Below are 22,494 nucleotides of genomic sequence, written 5' to 3'. Positions count from 1 at the left end.
GAACACTTCAAGATGAAGTACACTATAAACCTTGCCACTGACATCTAGATGTACACATCTTGTGCGAGAAGTAAGAAACGGCGAAACAAAGTAGCAGCAGCAAAGGCAGTTGTTGTGTCAGGCGCTGGCATTTTCGGAAAGAACGGTCTCCATTTTGCTTGCTTCAATATCCCAGTAGCAAAGCTCAGTTCACTAGCAATATAGAAATCGAATGCAGCACAGTCGCCGCTTGTAGATTTCAGAGACCTATCGCGGATTGCAGGCGAGTTCGAGCGGAGTGTGCCTTCTTCTCCGTTTTCCTATCAGTGCTACTCTTCTTAAAATCATACGAAATCGCGTTTATTCGTGGAGAACCGACGAAAACAACCAAACGGGCACAGTTTGCTGAGGTACATACTTTGCGGTCCTTCCCACCCCCTCGCGAAGCGCATCGGAGAATACTTTGCAGATTATTTGATCCGGTGCTGTTAGATATAATCCATCGTGCCACTAGGTGGATCGCAGTAAACATAGAGCAGTGGCATCGAAGAAAAAAGAAAAAGCCGCAAGCAAAGATCTTGAACAAACCCCTCCTGCTACCTACTCTTCACGGCAACCGACTCCTTTCCGCTGTGCATCCGAGTGAGGTTAAAGAGTTTTGTTCCCCCGACACCATCGTTCGATCTGGAACGCGCATCGCCGAGTACCCAAACGCTAGGAAAATAATAAAAAAAAACGCGACAAAACAATCGTGCGAACAAAGAAGAAACAAACGCACTCTCACACCCGTATTTACAGATTGTGCTTGTAGTGTTTGCAGCGCATACCGTTGCCGTTGCAGTTGCAGTTGCATTTGTGTGCCCGTTTGTGCCGGTGGTGATTCTTCGTCCCGCCGCGATTTCTAACAGAATCGTTCGCTCGGCCGTGGCATAAGGACGGACCAAACACAAGCGTGGAAGGCCGGTCGGTGACCATGTTTACCTGTCAGTGCCTGAACGTGTCGATAACCGTAAACGATGAGAGTTTCCTCAATATCACCCACCCCGTACAAGAGACGCTAAAAAGTGATCCGAACGTACCACGGCGACCGGTGCCACCAGGAACGGCAGCAGGAGGAGGAGGAACCACCGGCATCGTCGATGGAAAATCTCGCGAGCTGGCCTGTTTCTTCCAAGAGGTAAGTGTTAAACACCAACGTTGCATTCATCGAAATGTCCATACACTTCCATAGGAAGTTACGTGAAAGCTTGCTCGAAATACGAGCCGGTAAAGGACACGGTCACGATGCATTCCTTAGGGACGCACGATAAAAAAAAGGATGGGCTAGAACACACAAACGCACACACGTGTTAGTTTATTGCGTCGCAGTTCTTAAACGTCACGAAAAGCATCCGAGATTGTTCTCTTTTGCTTTGCTGCCGGCCCTTGCACGGACCTGTTTGTTCCTTCTTCCTTGTGCGTCACCACACACAACGTCATTAGCTTGTCCAAGGATTCTCTTCTCCTTCCGAACTCTGCGGGATGTTTGTAATGTAATCCCCTGAAAAGGGGAAACTGATTACTCTTTCAACAGCCCAAAGTGAATATGAGGTCGAACCTTTAAAAGAATTCCTAACTTTGCAACCCAAGGAATGCATTATTTAACACATCACATCTATATTTTGCCGAGTGGAGCCGGCGGTAGGGGGAAAGACGATTGAATAAACATCACTGCCTGTACGATGAGATGATGTCGTCGCATCCTAATCGGAACCGGTGATGTTCTTCGCCACCCCATCACCCTATCCGTCCTGCTGGGGGGGAACAGGAAGTGAAAATCGAAGGGGAGAACATTCCGGTCAGAATCAGCGACCACAGCGCAGTGGGTTTTTAGAAAGTGATCATCATCTTTTCACCACCAACACTGTAGCAAAGGCGTAATCGGTTGGTGTATTCTTTCGTAAGAACCAGGAATCACTTTCCCTCTCGCGCCTCCCTTTGGGCGTGATCGCTTCACTCCGGCCCGGATTTGTACGTTATCAGTTTCTGCTGCGTTGTTTGGACAACATAAATAGCCTGAGTTAACGATTCCGATTGCCTTCTAATACATTTCCTTAGCAAATTAAGTAAATGACACGATCGGAATAGGCCCTGATCTTCTTAGAGAGGATTCGATAAAGGAGAAAAGTTCTGCAACAAACATATTTACTTCAATATACTCTGGGCTTTTGTTGCTTCGCTACGATTAATCTAATTTAATTACTTTTGTAAAAAATTCAAATAACATGCTGTAGCTGTTCTTGAAACAATTGATAAGTATGTGTTTGATAAATGCATACAACACCTTCAAATTGAATTACTTCTTATTTGTGCAATTTCCAGATTAAATCGTATAGTATCGTTTGCAGCGATCGTTATCACATTTACACGAAGTTCACTTTCCTGGTTGCAGCAAGGGTGGTTTCATACGATGTTGTTGGTGTTGGTTTGCCGGCCGGCATTTTTCCGTTTGCCCTTGTGTCCTTCCAGCTGGTGCGGCGTAGGGCGCTCGGGAAAGGTAAAGGGAACGTGGCGCAATAACTATGCCAACTGAATGAAAGAGGCAACAGAAAACAACATTGCAAGTGCAAAAGCGATAACATGATGCAAACCGGCAACGGGTTGAAACTCGATCGATTTGCTGTTTAATAAAAAACAGTCGACACTCGCCGTGGACCAAGGTTGGCTGGTGAACGCTGGAATGTGAAACCCTTTTTGCTGTAAAAGGGTCTTAAACATTTAACAGCTTTTACTCAAGTAAAAATAAACTAATTTCTTCATGAAAAAGATGATGTACCCCTTGAAGAAAAGAGTTTTTGCTAACTCTTTGTTCTCTGACGAAACGCCACGACGATCGGAACAAAAAAACCCCGGGGGCGCACACTTACGGACGCAATCTCGAATCGTCGACCCTTTCCGCCACCATCTTGCCGACCGGCGGCCGCCGCCTGCGTCCGTGCATCCTGTGTGCGCGGACATACGGCATCCGTCGGCCATGCACTTATCGCACCGAAAGGTTTCACCACACACAACGACACAAACGTACGCGTTTCGACCAGTTAGGGCTGTCTGGTGTTGGTGGTGGCCGTCAGAGATGGATGGAACTTTTCTGTTCTTTTGAGTTCTTTTTTTTGGGTTTTCAAACATCCCTAACACACACGCACACGTTAAATGAAGTAATAATACCTCAACTAATATGATGCAACCTCTTATTTGTAGATTCTTTTTAAAGAATCGTTTAAGATTTTATGGATGCAACTGGGATTTTGTGTTCATCGTGAAATTGTATTTCATTCAAATTTGTATTCGTACAACTCTTCGGTTTATCGTGATAAAAATCTTCTCTCCAATAGATAGCCAATGATTGCAGTGAAGTGTACTGTTTATGCTATAGTCACTGTCTAAATTGTTTTTTCAATTACCTTTATTCAGTTGTTGGATAACAAGAACCAAGTTCATCAAGCATGTTTTCTTGCCAATCTTATCCGTTATTTAGTAGACACATGTGCTTTGGATGGGCACACTAGAGCCATGTGGATGTTCTGGATGCTGCCACATTCTTCACTGTAGCATCGGGTTAGGATAACTTAAACTACGACGAGCACACAATGGGGTATTCCGTTGATGTTGATCCATCCTATTTGAAATTTTTGTAGGACTTGAGAGAAACAATATATAAAATGCTTACAAATGATTGTCTCTGTCGCTGTATATTTTGAAGAAACGTTTGAAATAGATGTCTTCATCATGCTGGCTGTATTAAACCGTAACAATAAGTGATGAGCGAACCGAGTAGCTTTTATGCTGATAGCAATTAATTTTTATCGCTTCAGCATTGCACAAAAATGAACCGCCTTCAACCATCTAATCATATTTAGAGTGGACTGAAAATATCGAACCATGTGTGTTGTATATCGAACTGGTTCGGTAAACAACGAACGAACGAACAACACAAGCAAATATAATGCCATACCAATAACAACTCTTTTTGGCCAAGCTTGCGGTTTATTCCACAGCCAATACACACCCCGCGAACCGAGCAGAGTGTAATCGCGGACCAAACCACGTCCCCCGCCCTTCCTTCGTCTTTCGAAACCCACAAACTAATGGGAGGAAAAAACACACCTAAAATAAAATAAAACACCCGACACCCGAGCCGGTACGGCCACAGTGTACTCGGCACACACAAACGATGGACACGAAAATATAATCACGACAAATATGACGAGTGCGGGTGGTGATGGTGGCAACACGCGCGGGGGGAAGCGGTTCGGTTTCGGTATTGACCGCGCACCGGTGGCGTGTAGGTGGTGGTGTTTTGCTGCTCTAGGTTGTATGCGCATTCCCCCTTCGTTGTCGCTGGCCACTCGACTTCCTGTGACCGTTTCTGACGCCCGAAAGCGCTTCCGAACGCCGTCGGCCGACGCTTGCGTCGTCGTCTTTGCGCTGGGTTTGGATTTGTTTTTGGTTTTGTTCTGAGCCGCCTGAGCGAGCGACACACACGGCGAAGGAACGCGCGAGAATGGTGCTTTGTTTTTTCCCTTCCACCCTGAGGTACCCGCAGTCGGAAAAGGGTGTGACGTTAAGCCGCGGGATGAAGATATACTTAGAATAATTTATTCAAATTGTGCACTAAACGCAGAAGGGAAAAAGCAGAAGATTGCCGTTTCCGTATGCAAAGCGAGCCCACCTCCAAAAAGGGCCGGCTACGCGCATCACCAATGATTTTATTTTATTTTCTAAACTATTCAGCTAGATTAGCGAGAGAAACGACGAACACACCAAGATGCACACCTCCGCATACCGTTGTAAGAATGGAATCTATGGTAACTGAGTGGTTGGTATGACAATGTTTGTCAGTGCATCTTTTAATTTACCCAACATCTCGACTTGATTACTAATTGCATCGCTCTACAACTTTTCTTTTTACACCTGCACAAAGCAATCCATGCGTTAGCATACGATTGTAATTCTTGTAAACATTAATTTGTTTGACTTTTTTTTGTATCTAAACAGGGGTTTCCTGATTTATTAAATTACGTTAAATTATATTTAAGTATCTTCCAGTTGGATGGAAGTGGATTCTTTTAGGCTGTTGTCATCCTTTCAAAAGTTGAATGCCATTAATAAAGGATAAACGTTAAGGATCTTGGTATCCAGTGCAACCAAGATGATCAAAAGTTACCAATCGATTAAAGTGGATATAATTTAAATTGTGCTTAAGGTCGATTGTAATTTCATTCGTAATTATTACACTTAAGTTCATGCAGTTGAAACATCATCTAAAGATGTTTAAAAAAAAATCCATGAATACTTTTAGACGCTATTGTTTTTGGTAACACTGGTAGTAACTATATGGAAGGCTATTGGGGAACAGGTCTTCTTCTTCTTCTTCTTCTTCTTGGCGTAACGACCTCTTGGTCATGCCTGCCCGTTAAGGGCTTACGAGACTTGTTTCCCTGTTGTACGTGGATAGTCAGTCCTCTCGTACAGGGGAGGGTCCGGTCTCGGTTGGGATTCGAACCCACGCCGTCGAGGTGGTGAGCCCCGGCGTGGGCCGATTTTCTAACCGGCGCTACCGCTCGGCTGTCGCGGACCCCCAAATAGATCAGGTCTTAGATACATGAAATTTGATTAATTGTACATTTACTTATGTTAGTTTTCTCGCTACAGGCCATTGGACCCCTACCGGAGGCGAACGTGAGTGTTCAACTGACGACATTGTTGAAACCACTCTTGTGCGAACGCTGGGAGGTGAGCAAATGTTTGAACTGCAGCTGCCTAGTGTTCGCCCGCGATCCTCTAGGAAATCCTACGGCGCTCCTCGTCAACCCGTCCCTTGCTGTAAGTGATCTGTGCGCTAGAAAGTATTTGCTTGCTAATATAGGAATTGTATCCTCCCTTGTTTGTATTCCTCCAGACTACCGCCGAAGCCATTGCGCAACGGATGGCCCAGGAGAACTATTCGCCCGCGTACAGAATCATGCTTGATGGGCGCGCCGCGGACTTCCGTGGGTTCTACCGGAAGGACGAGTACCGCAGCCTGTTCAATGCCGCGGCCAACACGCTCGACAGCACGAACGACAGCAACGAACTGCTGGAACAGCTGAGGGCGTTTATGCGCGCCGAAACGCAGCTGGCAAACGAGCGCATCGCGCGCTTTACGCAAGAGCTGAACGAGCAGCTGTGCAACATGCGTGACCGGGCGGAGCAGGACTATCTGTTCCTGGCGCAAAGCTTTGTACCTGAACTAGAAGCTAACAAAAGTGGCGATGCTGCAGTGCCGCCGACGACGACAACGACGACGACGATTGGGAACGCCGTGAAAATGCCCACGATGGTGCGCTCCACTAGTGGCGGAGATCGGCGCATGGAGGAGGGAGGTGATGAGAAAGCGGTCGTAGGCGGTGGTCCAGTCCCTGCGAAAGCCCTCGCCCAGCTGATGACGAATGTGACCACAACGGCCGGTGCTGGAGGGGTTTCCGATTCCCAGCCAGGCAGTCAGATGGAAACACCTCCGCCAACACCGGAGTGTATGCCAATGTCGACCGGAAACAGTCCACCGTCGATGGTACACGGAGGATCTAGTGGCGGCGGCGGTGGTAGTGTAGTCGGTAGCTCTACGGAATCGTCCGCCATGAGCACGGGTGAGGTCAAATCGCAGCGAGTAGAACAAAACTCGAGGACTTCATCCATCTCGTCCAATTCGTTCGCTTTGGATGGTCAGGAAGCGACCAACGGGGGAAGTGGCGCCTTAAGGTCACAATCGATCGCCGCCGGCATGCGGCCAGCGCTCAGCAACAGTGTTGCTAATACCATCAACAACAATACTACTACGAACCGAGGTGCCATTAACAAACCACCAACTCAACAGCAGCAGCAGCAACATTCCAGCAGTACAAATCTCTTTGCCAACCAGAACAGCGGCCTGACGGGGTCGTCGCCGGGTATGCCGGGCAACGTTGGCGGCCTCATGGGTGCGCATAGGTTTAGTAGCAACAGTGGCGGCAACAACCATGCGCTCGATGCGGACTGCCTGTTCGATATCGACGGTATGGAAAACGACAAAACGCCTCCGCCGGACACTTACTCGGACGAGGATGAATGTGATTACGATGGTGAGAACGATTGATTTTTTTCCTTGGTCCAAGGATTTAAAAATTAAATTAAAAAATATTATTTAAATCATGCGCCTTAGATACTACCGACAACAACAATCAGGAGGGAGGCATGCGCATACCGCGTATGCCGTACCGACAGAATAGTTCGATAGCAAGAAGTCTTCCGATTTCAACACCGAAGCCGATGACACCGTTCCGTGGGAACGACGATGATCTCGATGAGGTAAGGCACAGGGTGGGGGCACCGAACGAATACCTCTGGATCCTCTGGATACTAATTGTTCCTTTCACCTGTTCCAGATGACCGAGGAGGCAGTTGATATAGCGGCCAGCATCAAGGCAATCGCGAAGAGCGTCCACGGGGACGCAGTGTTTGGCGATCTGCCGAGGCGGCAAATCCAAAAGTTTACATCGCAAATCTGAGCTGACGACAGGAGAAGGAAAGGGCAGGGGATCTGAAGATGATACGGACGCGGGTAACGATGCATCCCCAAAATTGACAAAGTTTATTTCGATCCCGAAAGGGAGAGTAAAGGGTTCAGTAATGGGTCCCTTCACGGTTGCGTAGGGATCGGTTCAATTTTTTCTTTGTTTTATTTTTTATCTTTCAACGTTTTCCTTTTGCTTTGGAAAATATTCAAATCACCACGTAATGGTTTATGTTAACGAACGAAGGGCGAAAACAATCGTCGCGGACCTAGAAAACATATAGCGTATAATCGGAGTGGGATGTTTTCCCACTCGCAAGCATCTGTATCTGTGTCGAATTAGTTAAGCTGATAGGCTTTCCGCTGGATAATCGCGTTGAAGCAACTTCTTCTCGTTCGTTTGTCAAGTAACTTTTTACTCTTTCCCAGATGATAAGGTCGTAGCTGTAAATTTCAAAATATTATGTGTTTCATCTGTGCTGGCTAAAACTGGATTTGACTGTTTTCATTCAAGTGGAAACCGTTCATGATTCCCCCTCTCCCCAGGAGGGAGCTCAAATTTTCCTCCCTTAAACATGATTTCTATGTGTTTAACTTTTCGCTCATTCTTCCTTGATTTGATCAGGGCAACCCTTGGAGCTGCTACGATGTGCTAGCGTTAACTATTGATTGATTATTACTCGTTATAATGTTAGTGTGTAAGGAACAGAACAGAATCGATGGATGTTGAACAGGCGTGCGTGAAAATGGCCGTACAAAAGCAACGGAAGTACCGGCAGCAATAAAACACAATCAATCTACAACAAAATTACACCCAATGAAAGCCGTTCAAGCCGAAGGGAAAAGCTATCAATGTGAAGACGTAACCGAAGTTGTCCCGTATTCTTTACTCAAACCACGTAAGGTAAAAAAACTTCTCTTAAGCTGGTTAGTGGGGGGAGCTGGCCATGTGTTGTGTGGCCAACTCCACGAGCGCTAATGATAGTGCGAAATCGGGAACGGAATATTTCACCTTCCTTTTGCCATTGGTTCAAGTACAACTAAAAACCCACACCCCTACCTCCATTTTGGTCCTAGGGTTTCTTTTTACAATAAAACAATAAAATAATAAAACGTTTAAATAGTGAATTTATTTGCTTCAAGTAAAGGGTCAGTATGGATCAACGAGGATTCACCGGAAACTACTACTGATGGGACGTTTACATTTTTAAACTCAGGATTATGCTTCGATGTTGTAAGGACTTGTCTAAAACAATCCGGAAAGAATGAGAAAGTAAATTGCTCCGTACTGCCCCTTATTTTCTGCTATCGGCTGAAGTGTTACAAGCCTCACTACCAAATACTACATATTCCATTGTTGTAAACTTCTGTTATTCATATACTCACCATAAAAATGCAGTGAACCTTCCACATAATCCATGGTAACGACAACCCCTTGAACCTGAACTACCTCCGGAATTTTTCTTCCGTTTATGTTGTACCGCTAAGGAACTCTATGTTTAGGTGTAGTGCAAATATGAGACAGGCTAGCAATACCAGGTTCGAGTATCCAATTTGGAATTTTATTCCAACTCAAATGTCGAGATTCTATTTGTTCACAATCAAAGCAATCCCCCATCACACACTCCGCTAGAGAACGAGGTACAGAAAGGAATGCACGCTGGAAAAAAATTAAATTAATTTAAAAGAAAGAATGTTCAAAGGTTTCCATAGCAATGCGATTCAATTAATCAATTCTGTAAGTTTCCGTTCACGTAGAAGGCGAAAAATAGAACATAGACCAGAGAAGGAGTCAACTGACCGAAGAAGCACATGGAAAATATATAGAAACGTGGTTATTCCACGCGTAGCCGTGCAAGTACCAAGTGTTAAAGTTAAACGTCCTTTGCGTTGTAGGGCAGAACACGTGCGATGATTTAACATACGTCCTAAGCCTTTTTTTCTGCGAAAATATAAAACTTAAATCATGCATTAAGAAAACTAGAACTTTGCCTATGTGTGTATAATTTAAAAATGCATTTATTTCAGAAGGCGTGTTTGCGAAAAACCTTTGAGCACGGGAGCATAGGACGACTCGCATTAGGTGTTTGAGGCAAGATACTCTTGGTAGCGTTTTTCTTGTGCCTGCTGCAGCTTCTGGAGCTTCTTTTGCTGCCCCTTGCTAATCTCCTTTCCTTCAGCATCGTGCGTCGGCAGTCCGGTTGCGTCGAAGGCCGAGTACTTATCGGTTTCCGCCCGGAACATCTCCGCCGGAGGGATCTTCCGTTGTGCGTCCTTCGCAGCCTGAGCTGCCGCTTGTTCGGCCTTTTTGCGCTCCTTTTCGGCAGCCTTGCGCGCCTCTTCGGCACGCTTAGCTTCGCGTTCCTTCAGCAGCACTTCGGCCGGGACGAGCTTGAGGGCCGACGGGGCACCTTCGCGATCCTCGAGCCGTACGCCAAGCGCAGGCAAAATGTCGTCACGCAGTTGATCGCACAGTTGTAGGATGGTGGTCGCTTTCAGTTCGCGCGCTTGCTCCCGAACCGAGGTACGGAATTCGGCCATGGCGGAGAGGTACGGCATAACGGTTTGTTCCAGCTGAAAGAGAAGAAAAAAGTACGGAGTATTGTAGAGGGATATTCTAACTGATAACGTGGGCCCATTACGTACATCGCCGCTTGCGCCGCCAGCAGTCGTTCCGGAACTGATTGGAAATCCGATGCCACCCCGTGGACCATTGATTGCTCCGAAAGTGTGCAGCAGATCGGTGCAGTAGGAGGCGATACGGCGGAGCAAAAGTGCGTTCAGTGCCGTCCGGTGTTCCTTGATGTACACGTTGCAAACCGATACCAGGCCTCGCAATGCATCCAAGGCGGTACGCGTGTCGACGTTATCACAGAGGGCCTCATGGATGGCCGCCCGTGTGTCGGCAAACTTTTGCTGCAACTCCGCCTCGACCGGTGTCCAGCGGTTGAAAGCATCCCTCGGGAGACCAGTCTGGACGTGGCGCGTGAGGTCCTTGACGTTGAGGAAAAACTCGTTCAGGAAGCGTTCATACTGCACGGCCATTTCCATCGTGTTCTCGGAGTAATCAAGCGTGTCCTTCCAGGAGTGAAGCAGAAAAGCTAACCGGAGCTGAGTGGCTGTATGCCGCTCGAGGGCTTGCTGGATTGTGACAAAGTTTTTCAACGACTTTGACATCTTGCACCCGGCGATGGTTAGGTGGCCGGTGTGCAGGAAATACTTCACCCACTCGCTGCTACCATCGTGCGCCTCACTCTGCGCCAGCTCGTTGTCGTGATGAGGAAACTTGAGATCGACGCCTCCCGTGTGAATGTCCAGATAGTCTCCGCAGATATCGGATGCCATGGCGGAGCATTCGATATGCCAGCCGGGACGTCCACGTCCCCATGGACTATCCCACCACGGTTCACCCGCCTTGCTGCTCTTCCATAGGGCGAAATCGTTTGGCGACCGTTTCTCCGTTAGCCGATCCTCGCCCGTACTGAGGTCTCCTTCGCCCTCCTGTAGCTGTTTCGCGTCACCGTACGCCTCGGGGACCAGCTTCGCGTAGTAATGCTGCTCCTTCCGGTCAAACCCGGCTACGTCAAAGTAAACCGAACCGTTTGCCTCATACGCGAGCCCATTCGCAATGATTCGCTCGATGTAGGTAACGATTTGCGGAACATATTCACTGACGCGCGTCAACACATCCGGCGGAAGGACATTGAGTGCGTTCATGTCCTTATGGAACTCGTCCTCCCAAAAGCGAGGCAGGGTCTCGAAGATTGCATTTTCCGTCACCGACGAGCCTTGCTTGCCATCGAGCATATCGGCCAGTGGGTCCTTCGAGTCGTGCAGCAACTTTTCCTGGGCTTCTTTCACTTTCCCCTCGTCCCCGTCTTTGACTGCGAGCGAGAGATTATCGACCGCCACGGTCAGCTTTTCCAGCATGCGGTCCATCATCGTTTTCTTGTCCGGATCCGTCGTCCGTGCAATGTTCGCCCGGAATGTCGTCATCACCTCTTTGCTATCGTCAAGCAACCGCTCCAAGGGGAACCCTTTCGCCTGCTCCAGGTATCGCTCGTACAAAAAGTTCTGCCGTGCACGTTTTATGATCTTATCGTCGATGTCGGTAATGTTCATCACGTACAGGATGTTGTAGCCAAAGTAGTCGCTCAGCACTCGGCGCAGAATGTCGAAGCTAATGTACGACCTGGCGTGACCCATATGGGACGCATCGTACACGGTCGGTCCACAGCTGTACCACCGCACGTTCCGGCCGTCCCGCGGGACGAAAGGTTCCTTGCGACGTGTCAAGCTGTTGTAGAGATACAACTTTGGCGATGGTTTTTCTTCCGGCACTTGCCACGTCGGTTGTACACGTTTGGCCATGGTTTTTTGTTTAGCTACAAGAAAGAATTATACTTCCTTTCAAAGCCTGTTACTTCTTCCTTTCGTTATGCAAATTAACACTTTTAAACCAGCTAAACCTACCAGAATCGTTGTTTATGTTAATCTCCGAGATTACCAACAGTTTGCTACATGGACTGAATCACTCGGTATTCCCAGGAAGAATACTGTCACTTTCAATATTTTGGTATGCTTGACAGCCGGTCAATGGAAAGGCCTTTTTTGGAAATAGACCTCTAACTTTGAAAATTGAAAATTTTATATCATTCGATGGGAATGATGTATTTATGTTTGAACAGCGTTGGACATAGAGTTTATTTCATACTAAATAGAAGTAAATTTTGGCTTGCAGCAGGCCCTAAACTTGCCTGTTTCTCTATTCATTTATAAACCTATTTTTTGATTTTTTTACGCCAACGACCCATTTGGCAACACTGTTCTGCCATATGACAACTTGACGTCTGTCCGACCGTCTGTCAACTTCAGTTCAGCGTGCCGCTGTCAAAGTTCTTTTCCGTTTCCTCTTTAACGAAGCGCAGTCAAGATGAAAGCAAAAGGATTGGTAAATTTCCGAAATTTATATAATTTTACGATAGTTTTTAACCAAACAAGTGCCCTATTCTATGGATATTGTCGGCCGAACCCAGTGTGTCATGAAAGTTTGTGGTAAAAGTGATCGCTTTACTGAAAATGAGTGATTTTTGGGTTGTGTATTGGTCCGACGTCACCGCGCTGCAGGAACCGCAAGCAAATCCCATGTTGTTGACCATATAGCACACATCGGGAATGATAACAATATCCTTTGAATAGGAGTCCTTCTGTGTCGTGTCTGTTTCGATGAAGATGATACTAATGTTGTTTCCTCTCCCTTTTTTCATTTTAGCTGAAGGAATATCAAGTGATCGGGCGTAAGCTGCCCTCGGATAAGGAGAGGAACCCTCCTCTATTCAAGATGCACATCTTCGCTCCGGATCACATCGTAGCCAAGTCGCGCTTCTGGTACTTCCTGCGCCAGCTGCGTAAGTTCAAGAAGGCCACCGGTGAGATCGTCTCGGTGAAGCGCATCCTGGAAAAGACGCCGCTGAAGGTGAAGAACTTCGGCATCTGGTTGCGCTACGATTCTCGCTCCGGTACCCACAACATGTACCGTGAGTACCGTGACCTGACCGTCGGCGGTGCCGTCACGCAGTGCTACAGTGACATGGCTTCTCGCCATCGTGCCCGTGCCCATTCGATCCAGGTACGTGCAGCCCGATCCGTCGCGTGATCCACCAACGATCTCGTTACTAATTACACACCTTTCACTTCTCATCGGATTCGTTCCGTAGATCATCAAGGTGGAAGCTATCCCCGCGTCCAAGGTGCGCCGTGTGCACATCAAGCAGTTCCTTGATTCGAAGATCCGATTCCCGCTGGTGCAGCGATACCACCACAAGCGCTACCGAAAGCTGTTCTCCTACCGCCGCCCGGCCGACTACTACCTGTAAGCAGCGATCCGACCAATCGGACCGCTCTTGCCTCACCGCCGCCCCATCATTACCGTCAGCGTTTGGTCGACGACTGTGCGTCGTGTATCACCTTTTATTTGGTGCTTTTCGGATATTGTGCTTGCGCTTTTGTCTTGTGGTGGCGGTGGTGTAGTCGGTGTATTCTGGTATCACCAGCATCATGGTCTGGGGCTTCAGTTAACGCGATGTGTGCATCAGGGAGGAAACTGAATCCTTTTTGTTGTTGCATCGTACTGAAAAGCAAGAAATTTCAACGCATTTGCCCGTTCCAACATCAACTAGGGCTATGTTAATGTGGAGAAGAAAGTGAATAAAAAAATGGTGAAAATACCTTACTGGAAGTGTGTTTTTGTTTGAATTAGGTTCGTCTTGTTCGGTTTCGATGTGGTGCATTTTAAATACGACCCTACGATTTGCTAGTATGATCTGAAGAAATTTTAAGTTTAACAAGAAAGATTATCTATCGGCGAGGTGATTCAAAAGACTACTAGATTTCGTAAACTCTTCCAAATATTGGGTGGACAGAGCGAGAAGTAACAATCCAAACAACAATCTGTGCCTTAATTCCATTTCATTATGCAATCTTGTAGCTTTATAATTTTTAATAGACACTTATACTCCCTTGTTTGTTTTGAAGAATTATGTTTATCTCGTTCCACGAATTTTACGATATTCCTATTTTTTGCATTAAAGTTATAATCTCGCCAAAGCCGCGATAAACTGAGTAGTATTTTCATTCGTGCAAAATTAACTTGTATTTTCACGGGCTTTACCACTGTACAACAACTTCTCCTTGTAACGACTTTTTAAATGTAAATCGATAAATTTACGATTTACATCATGCTTTACTCTGCTTTTTTACGATCAATGTTGCTATGATCGCTACTATGATCGTGATTAATTTAAAATGTTATTGAAATGATTAAGACTAAGCAAAATCTGTCTCAGTTTCAATGAGGTTCCTTTTAAAAAATTGTCAACAGATCATTTAAAGAGTGTGCACCACTTTTGTCCTGCATCACATCTTTTTTTCGAACCAAAAATAATGAATGAAAAAATAGGTGTTGAAAAGGCGAATACAAGTTATTTTAAAGAAAGAAAGAAAGTCGTCGAGTCTGTTGAGACTGGGTTGCTCTTATGGACTTTATTTTCAATTATTGAATGGATTATGTGTATCACGTTTAATATCCTCATCATTATCGTTTTCTGAAGGAAATACATAGGATTAATTAGCGATTCTTGAGTCGAGTATGATACTCGGACGAATGTTAAAAAATTAACAATTCAAAGTGAAAACCACACTTGCATAAAACTAACAACGTTTTCATGAGCCGCAATGAAACGGGAAAAAAATCCAAATACAAAATTCTGTTGAGCTTCCTACTTATCCCCATCGTCCCCACATTCGGCTGTAAGGCAAACGGGGCAGAGATTGTCTCGAAGCTGGAACAGTTGTAAATCGCTTTCAGCTTCATTTCGGTGGCAGCTGATGTGGTAAATGTTGCAACAATTCGTACACGCGCTAAGCTCAATGGTGGATCCTGAGTGGAAGAAAAAGCAGCGGACCGAAACATCAGATGAAAATATCGTTCTTTCCACTGAGGGAAACAACACTTACCGGTTTTGTTGCACACGAAGCAGCTCCTTCTGGCCATGGCTGCAAAAATGTCCCTTGAGTCGAGTGAAAGTCGACAGGGCATGGGAGGAGGACGTTGGCGCGCGTTGCTGCTGGCAAGTGCCACCGCCCCCGCAACTGCCCCCATTTGATGTTTCCGCTTCTTCACTACTGCGACGGGAGGTGAGTAAAGGATCGGACGTTGGTTTGGCCGTTTGCTGGTGCGAACAGCGGCCTGTAACTGCTGCTGCTCGTAATAATCCAACCGGCCGTAATGGAAATCTTTTCGTTCCGTGCTGTAGCAGCTGCGTCGTTTGCGCTCCTGCCTTCGCTCACGGCGTGCCTTCGCCTCCTCGGGGGTGCACAGGCCGAAGTAGTTCAACAACGCTTTCATACCCAACTCCCAGATATCGTTCGGTGGCGGCACTTCCGGTTCTCTGGTGGGAGGCGATTCGGGCGGCGCCATATCGCAGCGCCGATCAGAAGAATCATCGGATGCGGCAAGCCGCGCCTGTGACAGGGTCGGTGTGGAGGAGCGTGAACTGGGCGACGAACCGGACGATCCGGATGAACCTTGCTTACCGCCGGTGGTTGGTTTCGATTTTTTCGCTATTTCCGTCGCCGTTCTATTGATGAAGGTTTCCGTATTTTCACCGTCCGGTAGGCGCTTTAGTCTGTTCAGCGCCATCTGCAGATTGCTGCGGCCACGCCGGACTGCCACCGATGGCCGTCCGAATGAGCTCGAACCTGACTGTTCCTCCGAAGAGTCGTGCTGCTCCGGTTCGGGTTCTGGCGGCGGTGACGGAAGCATAATTGGCATCTTCGGCGGTCTACCCCGTTGTTTCACACCCAACATCGCCTGTTGCATTCTTCTGAGATAGTTTTCACGCTGGGCCGCCTGAAGGGCATGCTTGGCAGCCGGAATATACTTCACCCCCTTTGGCGGACGACCCCGCAGCCCGGGCATCCAGGAACGCTTACCGGTTTGGGTGTAAAGCTTCTGTGGCTCCGGCTTGTCTTCCGTTGGCTCTGGTTCGTTCTTAATCAACATGGCAGTGGTTGCTTGGTTGCTACTCGGTTCATTTTTCACTTCCGTGACCTTAACGTTCGTACTTTCTTCGGACTTGATAACGCTGGCGAAAGCCCGTGGCTCAGAGGCATCCTTGGAGGATGGTTCACTGGTGGTGGACCCCTGTGGGAAACGTTCCTGCTTCGGTTTCAGAAGCGATCGGCTACCGGACGTCGTCATTGGCGATGGAGACGTTGAGGACGAGGAGCATGATAAGTTTGCCTTCGCCTTTATGGTTTTTGTGTCTATTTTTTTAGACTTTTTCTCCTCTGCCCGCTGCTCATGGGACGTACCGGTACTCCACGGGGCAAAGTTGGCATTGTCGTCGTTGATAAACTTTTCCAGTTTCGCAATGTTCTCCAAACTTCGGTGTTAAAGACGGGAGAAAGTAAAAAAAAAACATAATTAAAACAAACCCATCCATTTGGAATATTTCCTTCGTACTGCACATACCAGTATTTCTGGGCTAGTTCGTTGGCGGAAAGCCGATTCGAACAGCTCGCCGGGGTTGCAATCGGACCGGTCGTTTCATTGTGGTAATGAAGCACACGCGTCACGTAACCGTTCGCTATGTCATCGGTGATATTCACGTTCGTCTTTTGCTGGACGTAAGCTCGGAATGCTTGCAGGCGCTGGGACAACGAGCGCACCAGAGTGTCCTGTTCGTCACCGATCTCCAACATTTCTTCCTCGAGCTCGAGCAGTAACTCTTTTACTTTGATGCGCTGCATCGTTACAATGCCCCATGCAATAACGGACCAATCGGACGTTGGGCGAGTCGCGGGTTAGTCGGAAGATTTAATATCATAACATTTGCAGGAACAGCGACACAGCCGTGATGGAACATGAATGAAACAAAATAAATGAAAATGAAAATAAAATGTATAAAAATGTGTTTAAAATTTCATAGCACACTCGGTGTTTGGTTTGCTCGACTTACCTGATGCTTTGGCAGTTTATTGATTTTGGAAGCCAAATTCTGTCAAAACGGACAACAAGAACATGCCGTGAATGTAAATTCAATTCTTTGTTTTCAAAAATCGAACATAAAAATCGTCCCCGGTACAGTCGCAGAATATTGCAAGCTTGTGTAATTTCTGTGACCGTCGAGCCATTGCTCTAGGACATTGTGTTCTAACGAGTCAAAATGAAGAAAAAAAACCAGTGGCCCTCCGAATGGGACGGACGGACGAATCCTAGTTTTTCCTTACCTGGTGCTGCACCACACAGTCCCGCAGAGCCCGCTGGCAATAAATGATGCCATCCTTCAGCTCGAGCGGCACAGGAAACTGATTCAATAGTTTCCACATCATTTAAACGCTTTTTAATAATTATTCTCCAGCAGCAGTGTACTTATCCGCGCTTATTCACGAATTCCACTGTTGTGTGCACGAACAGCGCGTTACAAAACTGCTGCTCCGAGCAATGACAACCGTGTAGTATTTTTTCTTATCGACCCGTGCACGCAGTGCTGTTCGTTCGTTGTCGGCCGCTTTTAATTTCGTGCGCTGGACATTTTTCGTCCAGCGCCAGCGGGAAGCGATGCAGCTCAAAACTACGAACTTTAATTTTAATAACTTTGCTCAACCAGCGATATTTTTGACAGCGATACAGTTTGGCAATGGAAATCCGTCAATTGCGATGCGAGCATTTCGCGCTTCTACCACGAACCCAAGGTTTTTAGATGTGTGTACACGATTGATTTAACCATCTTGCCCAGGATGCGAAATGGTTTTTAAACATTTTATTTAAACAAGGACATTCCACTTTATTCCATTTAATTACCCGTGCAGTTACTAGATGATTTTAACATTTTTCTTGAAACAGGCACTTTCAATTTCCCGAAATATAACGGGTTTAAATAACCACATGTATCACAGCAACAACGGTGTCGAAAGGATAAGCAGTTCAAAAATAATTTCACAACCAGGACCGTTTTGAAAAGATGGAATGTCATGGAATGGTTTTTTTTGTGCAAATACATTAAACGAACGGAGGGGTGAACCATACTCTACGTTTAATGCGGACAATTGATGTTGATTTTACTTTCTCATTTTGTAGAGTCAAAATATTTTTTCAAAAACTACACATAAATATCATATTGCATACATCGATCGAATTCCAGGTGGATTTCTTTACTTTATTACATCTGTACAACGTGTATAGAAACTAGAGTGCAAAAAAGCAACACCTTCGTGAAACTATTTCTTCCTAACACATAATTACTGTCGAATTCACTTCTTTCGCATGTTAAGAATTGCAATCATAATGATGAAGTTTTTTTCTCCACTCTCCCTCATGGCGGCTAAGCTACGTTTGCATCAGGAAAATCGTATAAATAACACCGTCACAAAATATAGAAACCCGCTCAATTAGTCAGCTTAAAACGATAGCGAACAACAACAAAAAAGACATTATCTAAAGCTTGTCACAATCCCGGTTGCAAACGATTCTGGCTGCTTGTTTCGTTTCGTTCTGCGTTCTCTAATTACTGGCCTAAACTCTAATGACCCTTTACCCAGGCCCAACCGCTGACGTCATGCCGGGACCAGTTTCCTGAGAGAGTTTTGCGTTGAATGTAGTTGCTTTTGTTTTAGTTCGTGATTAACTTGTAGTCCCCTTCTCAGAACTCGGTAACCTTTAAAAAATCTCTTTACAAGATCATCTTGAGCGCCGAAAACAAATGCAGCGTTACGATGCCCCGGTAAAGATAGTAAAGGTTGAGCTTTAGGATGGCCCATTGCTCCTGAAGGCAGGTGGCCAGCTTGGTCCAGGTGCCGGACGCCGATAGATACTCCTGACTGCCGATGCTCTTCACGCAGCACTTCGACATCACCCAGAATGCGGTCATGCGGTTTTGCGTTTTGAGCGTCGTCTCGATTCCCCGGATCAGGTCGTTCGTCTTCAGTACCAGCAACATCTGGCGATCGACCTTCTCCAGCACGTCGGAGATGTGTGGCAGAACCAGTTTACCTTCGTTCTGTATCAGCTCTTTCTGAAAAACGTATTGAAAATTTGATAGTATTAATATTGCAAACCAAACCAAACTAGATTAAATGCGCAAACACTGCGAATCTCTTACCTCCGCATCGTCCTGTTGCACCTTGTCCACACCATGGATGACCGAGTTCCAAGGCCTTCCGGTGACCATACACGCAAACAATCCCCACATGCTGCCCTCCACTCCGAGTGCCTGCGCATACTTCTTCATACCGGCCTGGTCGACACGCAGTATACTGAGCCACAGTTTGGAGTAGTTGTACCGGAACTTCTCCGACAGCTCCGCGTACAATCCGTGATCGAGTAGGACAATCTCCGTGCCACTGCCGCCGGAACCAGGTGCTGCCTTTCGCACTAGGATATTGCCCGGATGGGGGTCGCTGTGCACGAAGCCCTTCAGGAAGATCATGTTCGCGTACAACTGGCCAATCTTGTTCGCTATATCGTACGGGTCGAGCCGCTCGCGCTGGATATACTCAAGATCGTTCACCTGTCCACCCTTCGTGTACTCCATCATGAGCACCCGGGACGTTGTGTACTCCCAGATGACGCCCGGAATCTTTAGCCAGCGATAGTGGCGGAACATTTCACGCACCTTGTCCGCATTGCGGCCCTCGTTGGCAAAATCAAGCTCGACGGGAAGGTTACGCTTTGATTCGTCCACCAACCACTGAAACTTAAAATCCGGGAAGGTCCAGGCGACCAGCTTGACCAGCACTTCCATCGTCTTGATGTCCACGATCGAGTTGCCCTTTACGTATGGATGCTGCACCTTGACCGCCACCTCACGTCCATCTCGTAGCGTTGCCCGGTGCACTTGTGCCAACGAGGCCGTCCCGAGCGGTTGTGGATCGAACGATTCGAACAGCTCGTCCGGTTCCACCCGCAAATCCTGCCGGATCACCCGGTACAGATCCTCGACCGGGTTCTGCGGTGCGTTACTGTGCAGCACCTTCATCGTGTTGACGTACTCCGGTGGCAGCAGGTACTCCAGGGCACCGATGTGCTGGCCAACCTTAATGTACACGCCACGGTTCGTGCGGCACAGGTCGAGCAGCTTTTCCGCCGCCGCACGGTGGGTTTCACTTTTCAGCTGCACATACTCGGCCGCCTTCTTGTCGGGCCACTCGCGGCTGTACAGCTTTGCCTTGTAGGTGGTGGCGATATCGAACACGGTCGCACCGGCCCGACCGAGGCGGACAATTCCGACCGAGTTGATGTCGTAGTCGTTCGCGTGCAGGCTCAATCCCGTCCCGAGGACGGTACCGCCCGCGATGCCATATTTTAATAGCCTCCTCACGGACATGCTTGCGTCGTTCTAGAAGTTATAATCGGTGTCCACAGTGAAGGATTTCGGTAACATTAAAACGACGCTCGTCCAGAAATTTCCTAAAAATTAAGAAGATGAAGAAACGATTGTTTTAGACCGTCTTCACAAATGCTCGAAGTGTCCGCGCCCATTTTCACACGTGTATTTAACGCCTCCCCATGACAGCCAAAGGAATCCGGAGAAAGCGCGCATTGACCGCGATGATGAAATCGTCATCGAACCGTACGGACACGACACGAGGGAAGACGGTGAAAAAAAAACGGTTCGGGAACACTTACGTAAAAATAAAAACTAAACATTTGAACAGCAGAGCGCGACCCTGACCTCGCGAGTCGCTTTGTACGACTTACCTGGTCAAAATCTGTTGGTGTGTCATAAACACGCTGCAAACAGTCTGCCGTGTGGACAATCCGGTTTGCTTCTTCTCGATACGCCCAGAAACATACACACGCACTTCGTGGCACGGAGGCCGCCCCTAGCCGGATGCCACCGCTCGTAGGAGATAACGGGAACGAACTGAACGTAGCGTATTCGATTCACGCACGTGAAAGCGACGCTTCGTCGAGGTCCATCATCCTACACCTCGTCCACCTGTTCGTTCCTTTTCTTGCCTCTCACTCTCCGCGAGTCTTGAGACATTGAGCTGCGGGAAGGAAGATTCAAATATGCTCTTCGCGTAGTAAACATACTTCGCACCATCCACCCGCCCGCCACCAGTCCCACCAGCCCCCTCAGCATGTACAAAGTCAGTTTCGTGTGTGTTAGTGATGAGCGGGTCGACCCGAACCTATCGGGTCGGAGCGATTCGTAAGCGACCCGGAGCGGTTCGGGTCGTATTCCAGGTTCCAACGACTCCGGGTCGACCAGTTGGTGCAGCTGTCCATATGCGAGTTCGACCCGTTGGTTCGAGTCGACCCGAAGTTGCACCTACGGGTCGGAATTAGTGATAAGTCTTACGATTCTTTTCACGGATCGACCCGGAATCGAGTCCGTCCCTAGAAGAATCGATTCCGACCCGAAGGTGCAACGAGTTCGGGTCAACGCGAACCAACGGGTCGAACTCGCATATGGACAGCTGCACCTACTGGTCGACCCGGAGTCGTTGCACCTACGGGTCGACCCAAACCAACGGGTCGAAATCGCATATGGACAGCTACACCCACGGGTCGACCCGAAGTCGTTGGAACCTGGAATACGACCCGAACCGCTCGGGGTCGCTTACGGATCGCTCCGACCCGATAGGTTCGGGTCGACCCGCTCATCACTAGCCGGAATCGACTCTTCTAGGGACGGACTCGATTCCGGGTCGATCCGTGAAAAGAATCGTAAGACTCATCACTAGTGTGTGTTTACAAACCACAATCGAACAATTTCACGAAGGATGCACGAGACCGTGAATCTTTTTGACAAGCACGAAGTATTGAACTCCAGTGTATAACTATCGGTACTCCGTCAACCGGTTTCTTCGACCGCTAGTAACCGTTTCAACGACCTTAAGATTTACGGTTTAAAATCCAAATACAAAATTAATCTTTTCAATGTTTTCACAGTCTAATTTGCTGGCAACATAATAAACATTCTTTAAAATCACTTCAATTGCATGCAATAATTAATTAATTAACTGAATGTATTCTGAACTAACCGTTTACGAACCGGTATTAGTCAGGACTCAAGCCTGTGGATAATTTGAATTGACGACCACGTGATTGATAAATTTTTTAAACCAATTGTAATTTTCATTTCAATTTGATAGTCGATCTACACATTATTTGGCTCGGGATTCAACCACTAATCAGCACGGGTTTGATGAATGCATAATTCGGATAGCTGATTAATAAAAGGACTAAATAAAGGAGTAGCGGAATTCTAGGTTCTTTCAATATAATTTATACAACGAAAAAGAGTAAAATAATTGAAACAACATTTCTATTTCGTCCAACAGTCTCCGGGTTTGCTTTTATTTACTTAGATTTCTTAGCAGTCTCTACAAAGCCTTAAGTATTCTAGTCGATTCCTCGCTCTGCGTACGGGATTAAT

At 47.1% G+C, this 22,494-nt stretch overlaps 5 protein-coding genes across 5 annotated transcripts; 2 read left to right on the top strand and 3 right to left on the bottom strand.

Moving 5' to 3' along the window:
* The first annotated feature begins 457 nt into the window (after positions 1–457).
* LOC131289940 (uncharacterized) lies at positions 458–8,658 on the top strand. Its single transcript, XM_058319293.1, has 7 exons — positions 458–1,156; positions 5,671–5,841; positions 5,918–6,305; positions 6,405–6,649; positions 6,725–7,115; positions 7,196–7,341; positions 7,419–8,658. The coding sequence occupies exons 1-7, from the start codon at positions 953–955 to the stop codon at positions 7,539–7,541; spliced, it is 1,668 nt and encodes a 555-aa protein (XP_058175276.1). The 5' UTR covers positions 458–952; the 3' UTR covers positions 7,542–8,658.
* A 912-nt stretch (positions 8,659–9,570) lies between these two features.
* LOC131286669 (cysteine--tRNA ligase, cytoplasmic) lies at positions 9,571–11,917 on the bottom strand. Its single transcript, XM_058315653.1, has 2 exons — positions 10,193–11,917; positions 9,571–10,120 (listed from the first exon to the last, which is right to left on the bottom strand). The coding sequence occupies exons 1-2, from the start codon at positions 11,915–11,917 to the stop codon at positions 9,626–9,628; spliced, it is 2,220 nt and encodes a 739-aa protein (XP_058171636.1). The 3' UTR covers positions 9,571–9,625.
* Positions 11,918–12,409: 492 nt separating this feature from the next.
* On the top strand, positions 12,410–13,711 carry LOC131289565 (large ribosomal subunit protein eL20). The gene is made up of 3 exons (XM_058318849.1): positions 12,410–12,497; positions 12,819–13,175; positions 13,264–13,711. The coding sequence occupies exons 1-3, from the start codon at positions 12,480–12,482 to the stop codon at positions 13,420–13,422; spliced, it is 534 nt and encodes a 177-aa protein (XP_058174832.1). The 5' UTR covers positions 12,410–12,479; the 3' UTR covers positions 13,423–13,711.
* An 862-nt stretch (positions 13,712–14,573) lies between these two features.
* Positions 14,574–17,574, bottom strand: LOC131286644 (uncharacterized protein DDB_G0284459-like). The gene is made up of 5 exons (XM_058315625.1): positions 17,339–17,574; positions 17,068–17,106; positions 16,581–16,852; positions 15,062–16,491; positions 14,574–14,984 (listed from the first exon to the last, which is right to left on the bottom strand). Exons 1-5 carry the CDS (start codon positions 17,438–17,440, stop codon positions 14,824–14,826), a joined length of 2,004 nt encoding a protein of 667 aa, XP_058171608.1. The 5' UTR covers positions 17,441–17,574; the 3' UTR covers positions 14,574–14,823.
* A 672-nt stretch (positions 17,575–18,246) lies between these two features.
* Positions 18,247–21,064, bottom strand: LOC131286702 (aarF domain-containing kinase 1). Its single transcript, XM_058315690.1, has 3 exons — positions 20,808–21,064; positions 19,210–20,516; positions 18,247–19,122 (listed from the first exon to the last, which is right to left on the bottom strand). The coding sequence occupies exons 2-3, from the start codon at positions 20,431–20,433 to the stop codon at positions 18,781–18,783; spliced, it is 1,566 nt and encodes a 521-aa protein (XP_058171673.1). The 5' UTR covers positions 20,434–20,516; positions 20,808–21,064; the 3' UTR covers positions 18,247–18,780.
* Between the last annotated feature and the right edge of the window lie 1,430 nt (positions 21,065–22,494).

This window comes from Anopheles ziemanni, chromosome 3 (assembly GCF_943734765.1).
Source record: "Anopheles ziemanni chromosome 3, idAnoZiCoDA_A2_x.2, whole genome shotgun sequence".
Taxonomy (NCBI): Eukaryota; Metazoa; Arthropoda; class Insecta; order Diptera; family Culicidae; genus Anopheles; species Anopheles ziemanni.
The sequence above is the reverse complement of the archived record's forward strand: the minus strand, read 5'-3'. Positions and strand labels throughout refer to the sequence as shown.

Excerpts from the sequence above, each read along its gene's own strand:
- LOC131286644 (XM_058315625.1), bottom strand. The coding sequence starts at position 17,440 with ATGATGTGGAAACTATTGAATCAGTTTCCTGTGCCGCTCGAGCTGAAG. Across the intron at positions 17,107-17,338 it reads ACTGTGTGGTGCAGCACCAG|AATTTGGCTTCCAAAATCAA; the intron begins GTAAGGAAAAAC and ends CCGTTTTGACAG. Across the intron at positions 14,985-15,061 it reads CTTCGTGTGCAACAAAACCG|GATCCACCATTGAGCTTAGC; the intron begins GTAAGTGTTGTT and ends TCTTCCACTCAG.
- LOC131289940 (XM_058319293.1), top strand. The coding sequence starts at position 953 with ATGTTTACCTGTCAGTGCCTGAACGTGTCGATAACCGTAAACGATGAG. Across the intron at positions 6,306-6,404 it reads GACGACGACAACGACGACGA|GTGGTCCAGTCCCTGCGAAA; the intron begins CGATTGGGAACG and ends CGGTCGTAGGCG. Across the intron at positions 6,650-6,724 it reads CCGCCATGAGCACGGGTGAG|GAAGCGACCAACGGGGGAAG; the intron begins GTCAAATCGCAG and ends TTGGATGGTCAG.
- LOC131286702 (XM_058315690.1), bottom strand. The coding sequence starts at position 20,433 with ATGTCCGTGAGGAGGCTATTAAAATATGGCATCGCGGGCGGTACCGTC. Across the intron at positions 19,123-19,209 it reads TGCAACAGGACGATGCGGAG|AAAGAGCTGATACAGAACGA; the intron begins GTAAGAGATTCG and ends TACGTTTTTCAG.
- LOC131286669 (XM_058315653.1), bottom strand. The coding sequence starts at position 11,917 with ATGGCCAAACGTGTACAACCGACGTGGCAAGTGCCGGAAGAAAAACCA. Across the intron at positions 10,121-10,192 it reads CTGGCGGCGCAAGCGGCGAT|CTGGAACAAACCGTTATGCC; the intron begins GTACGTAATGGG and ends CTTCTCTTTCAG.
- LOC131289565 (XM_058318849.1), top strand. Across the intron at positions 13,176-13,263 it reads CCCGTGCCCATTCGATCCAG|ATCATCAAGGTGGAAGCTAT; the intron begins GTACGTGCAGCC and ends TTCGTTCCGTAG.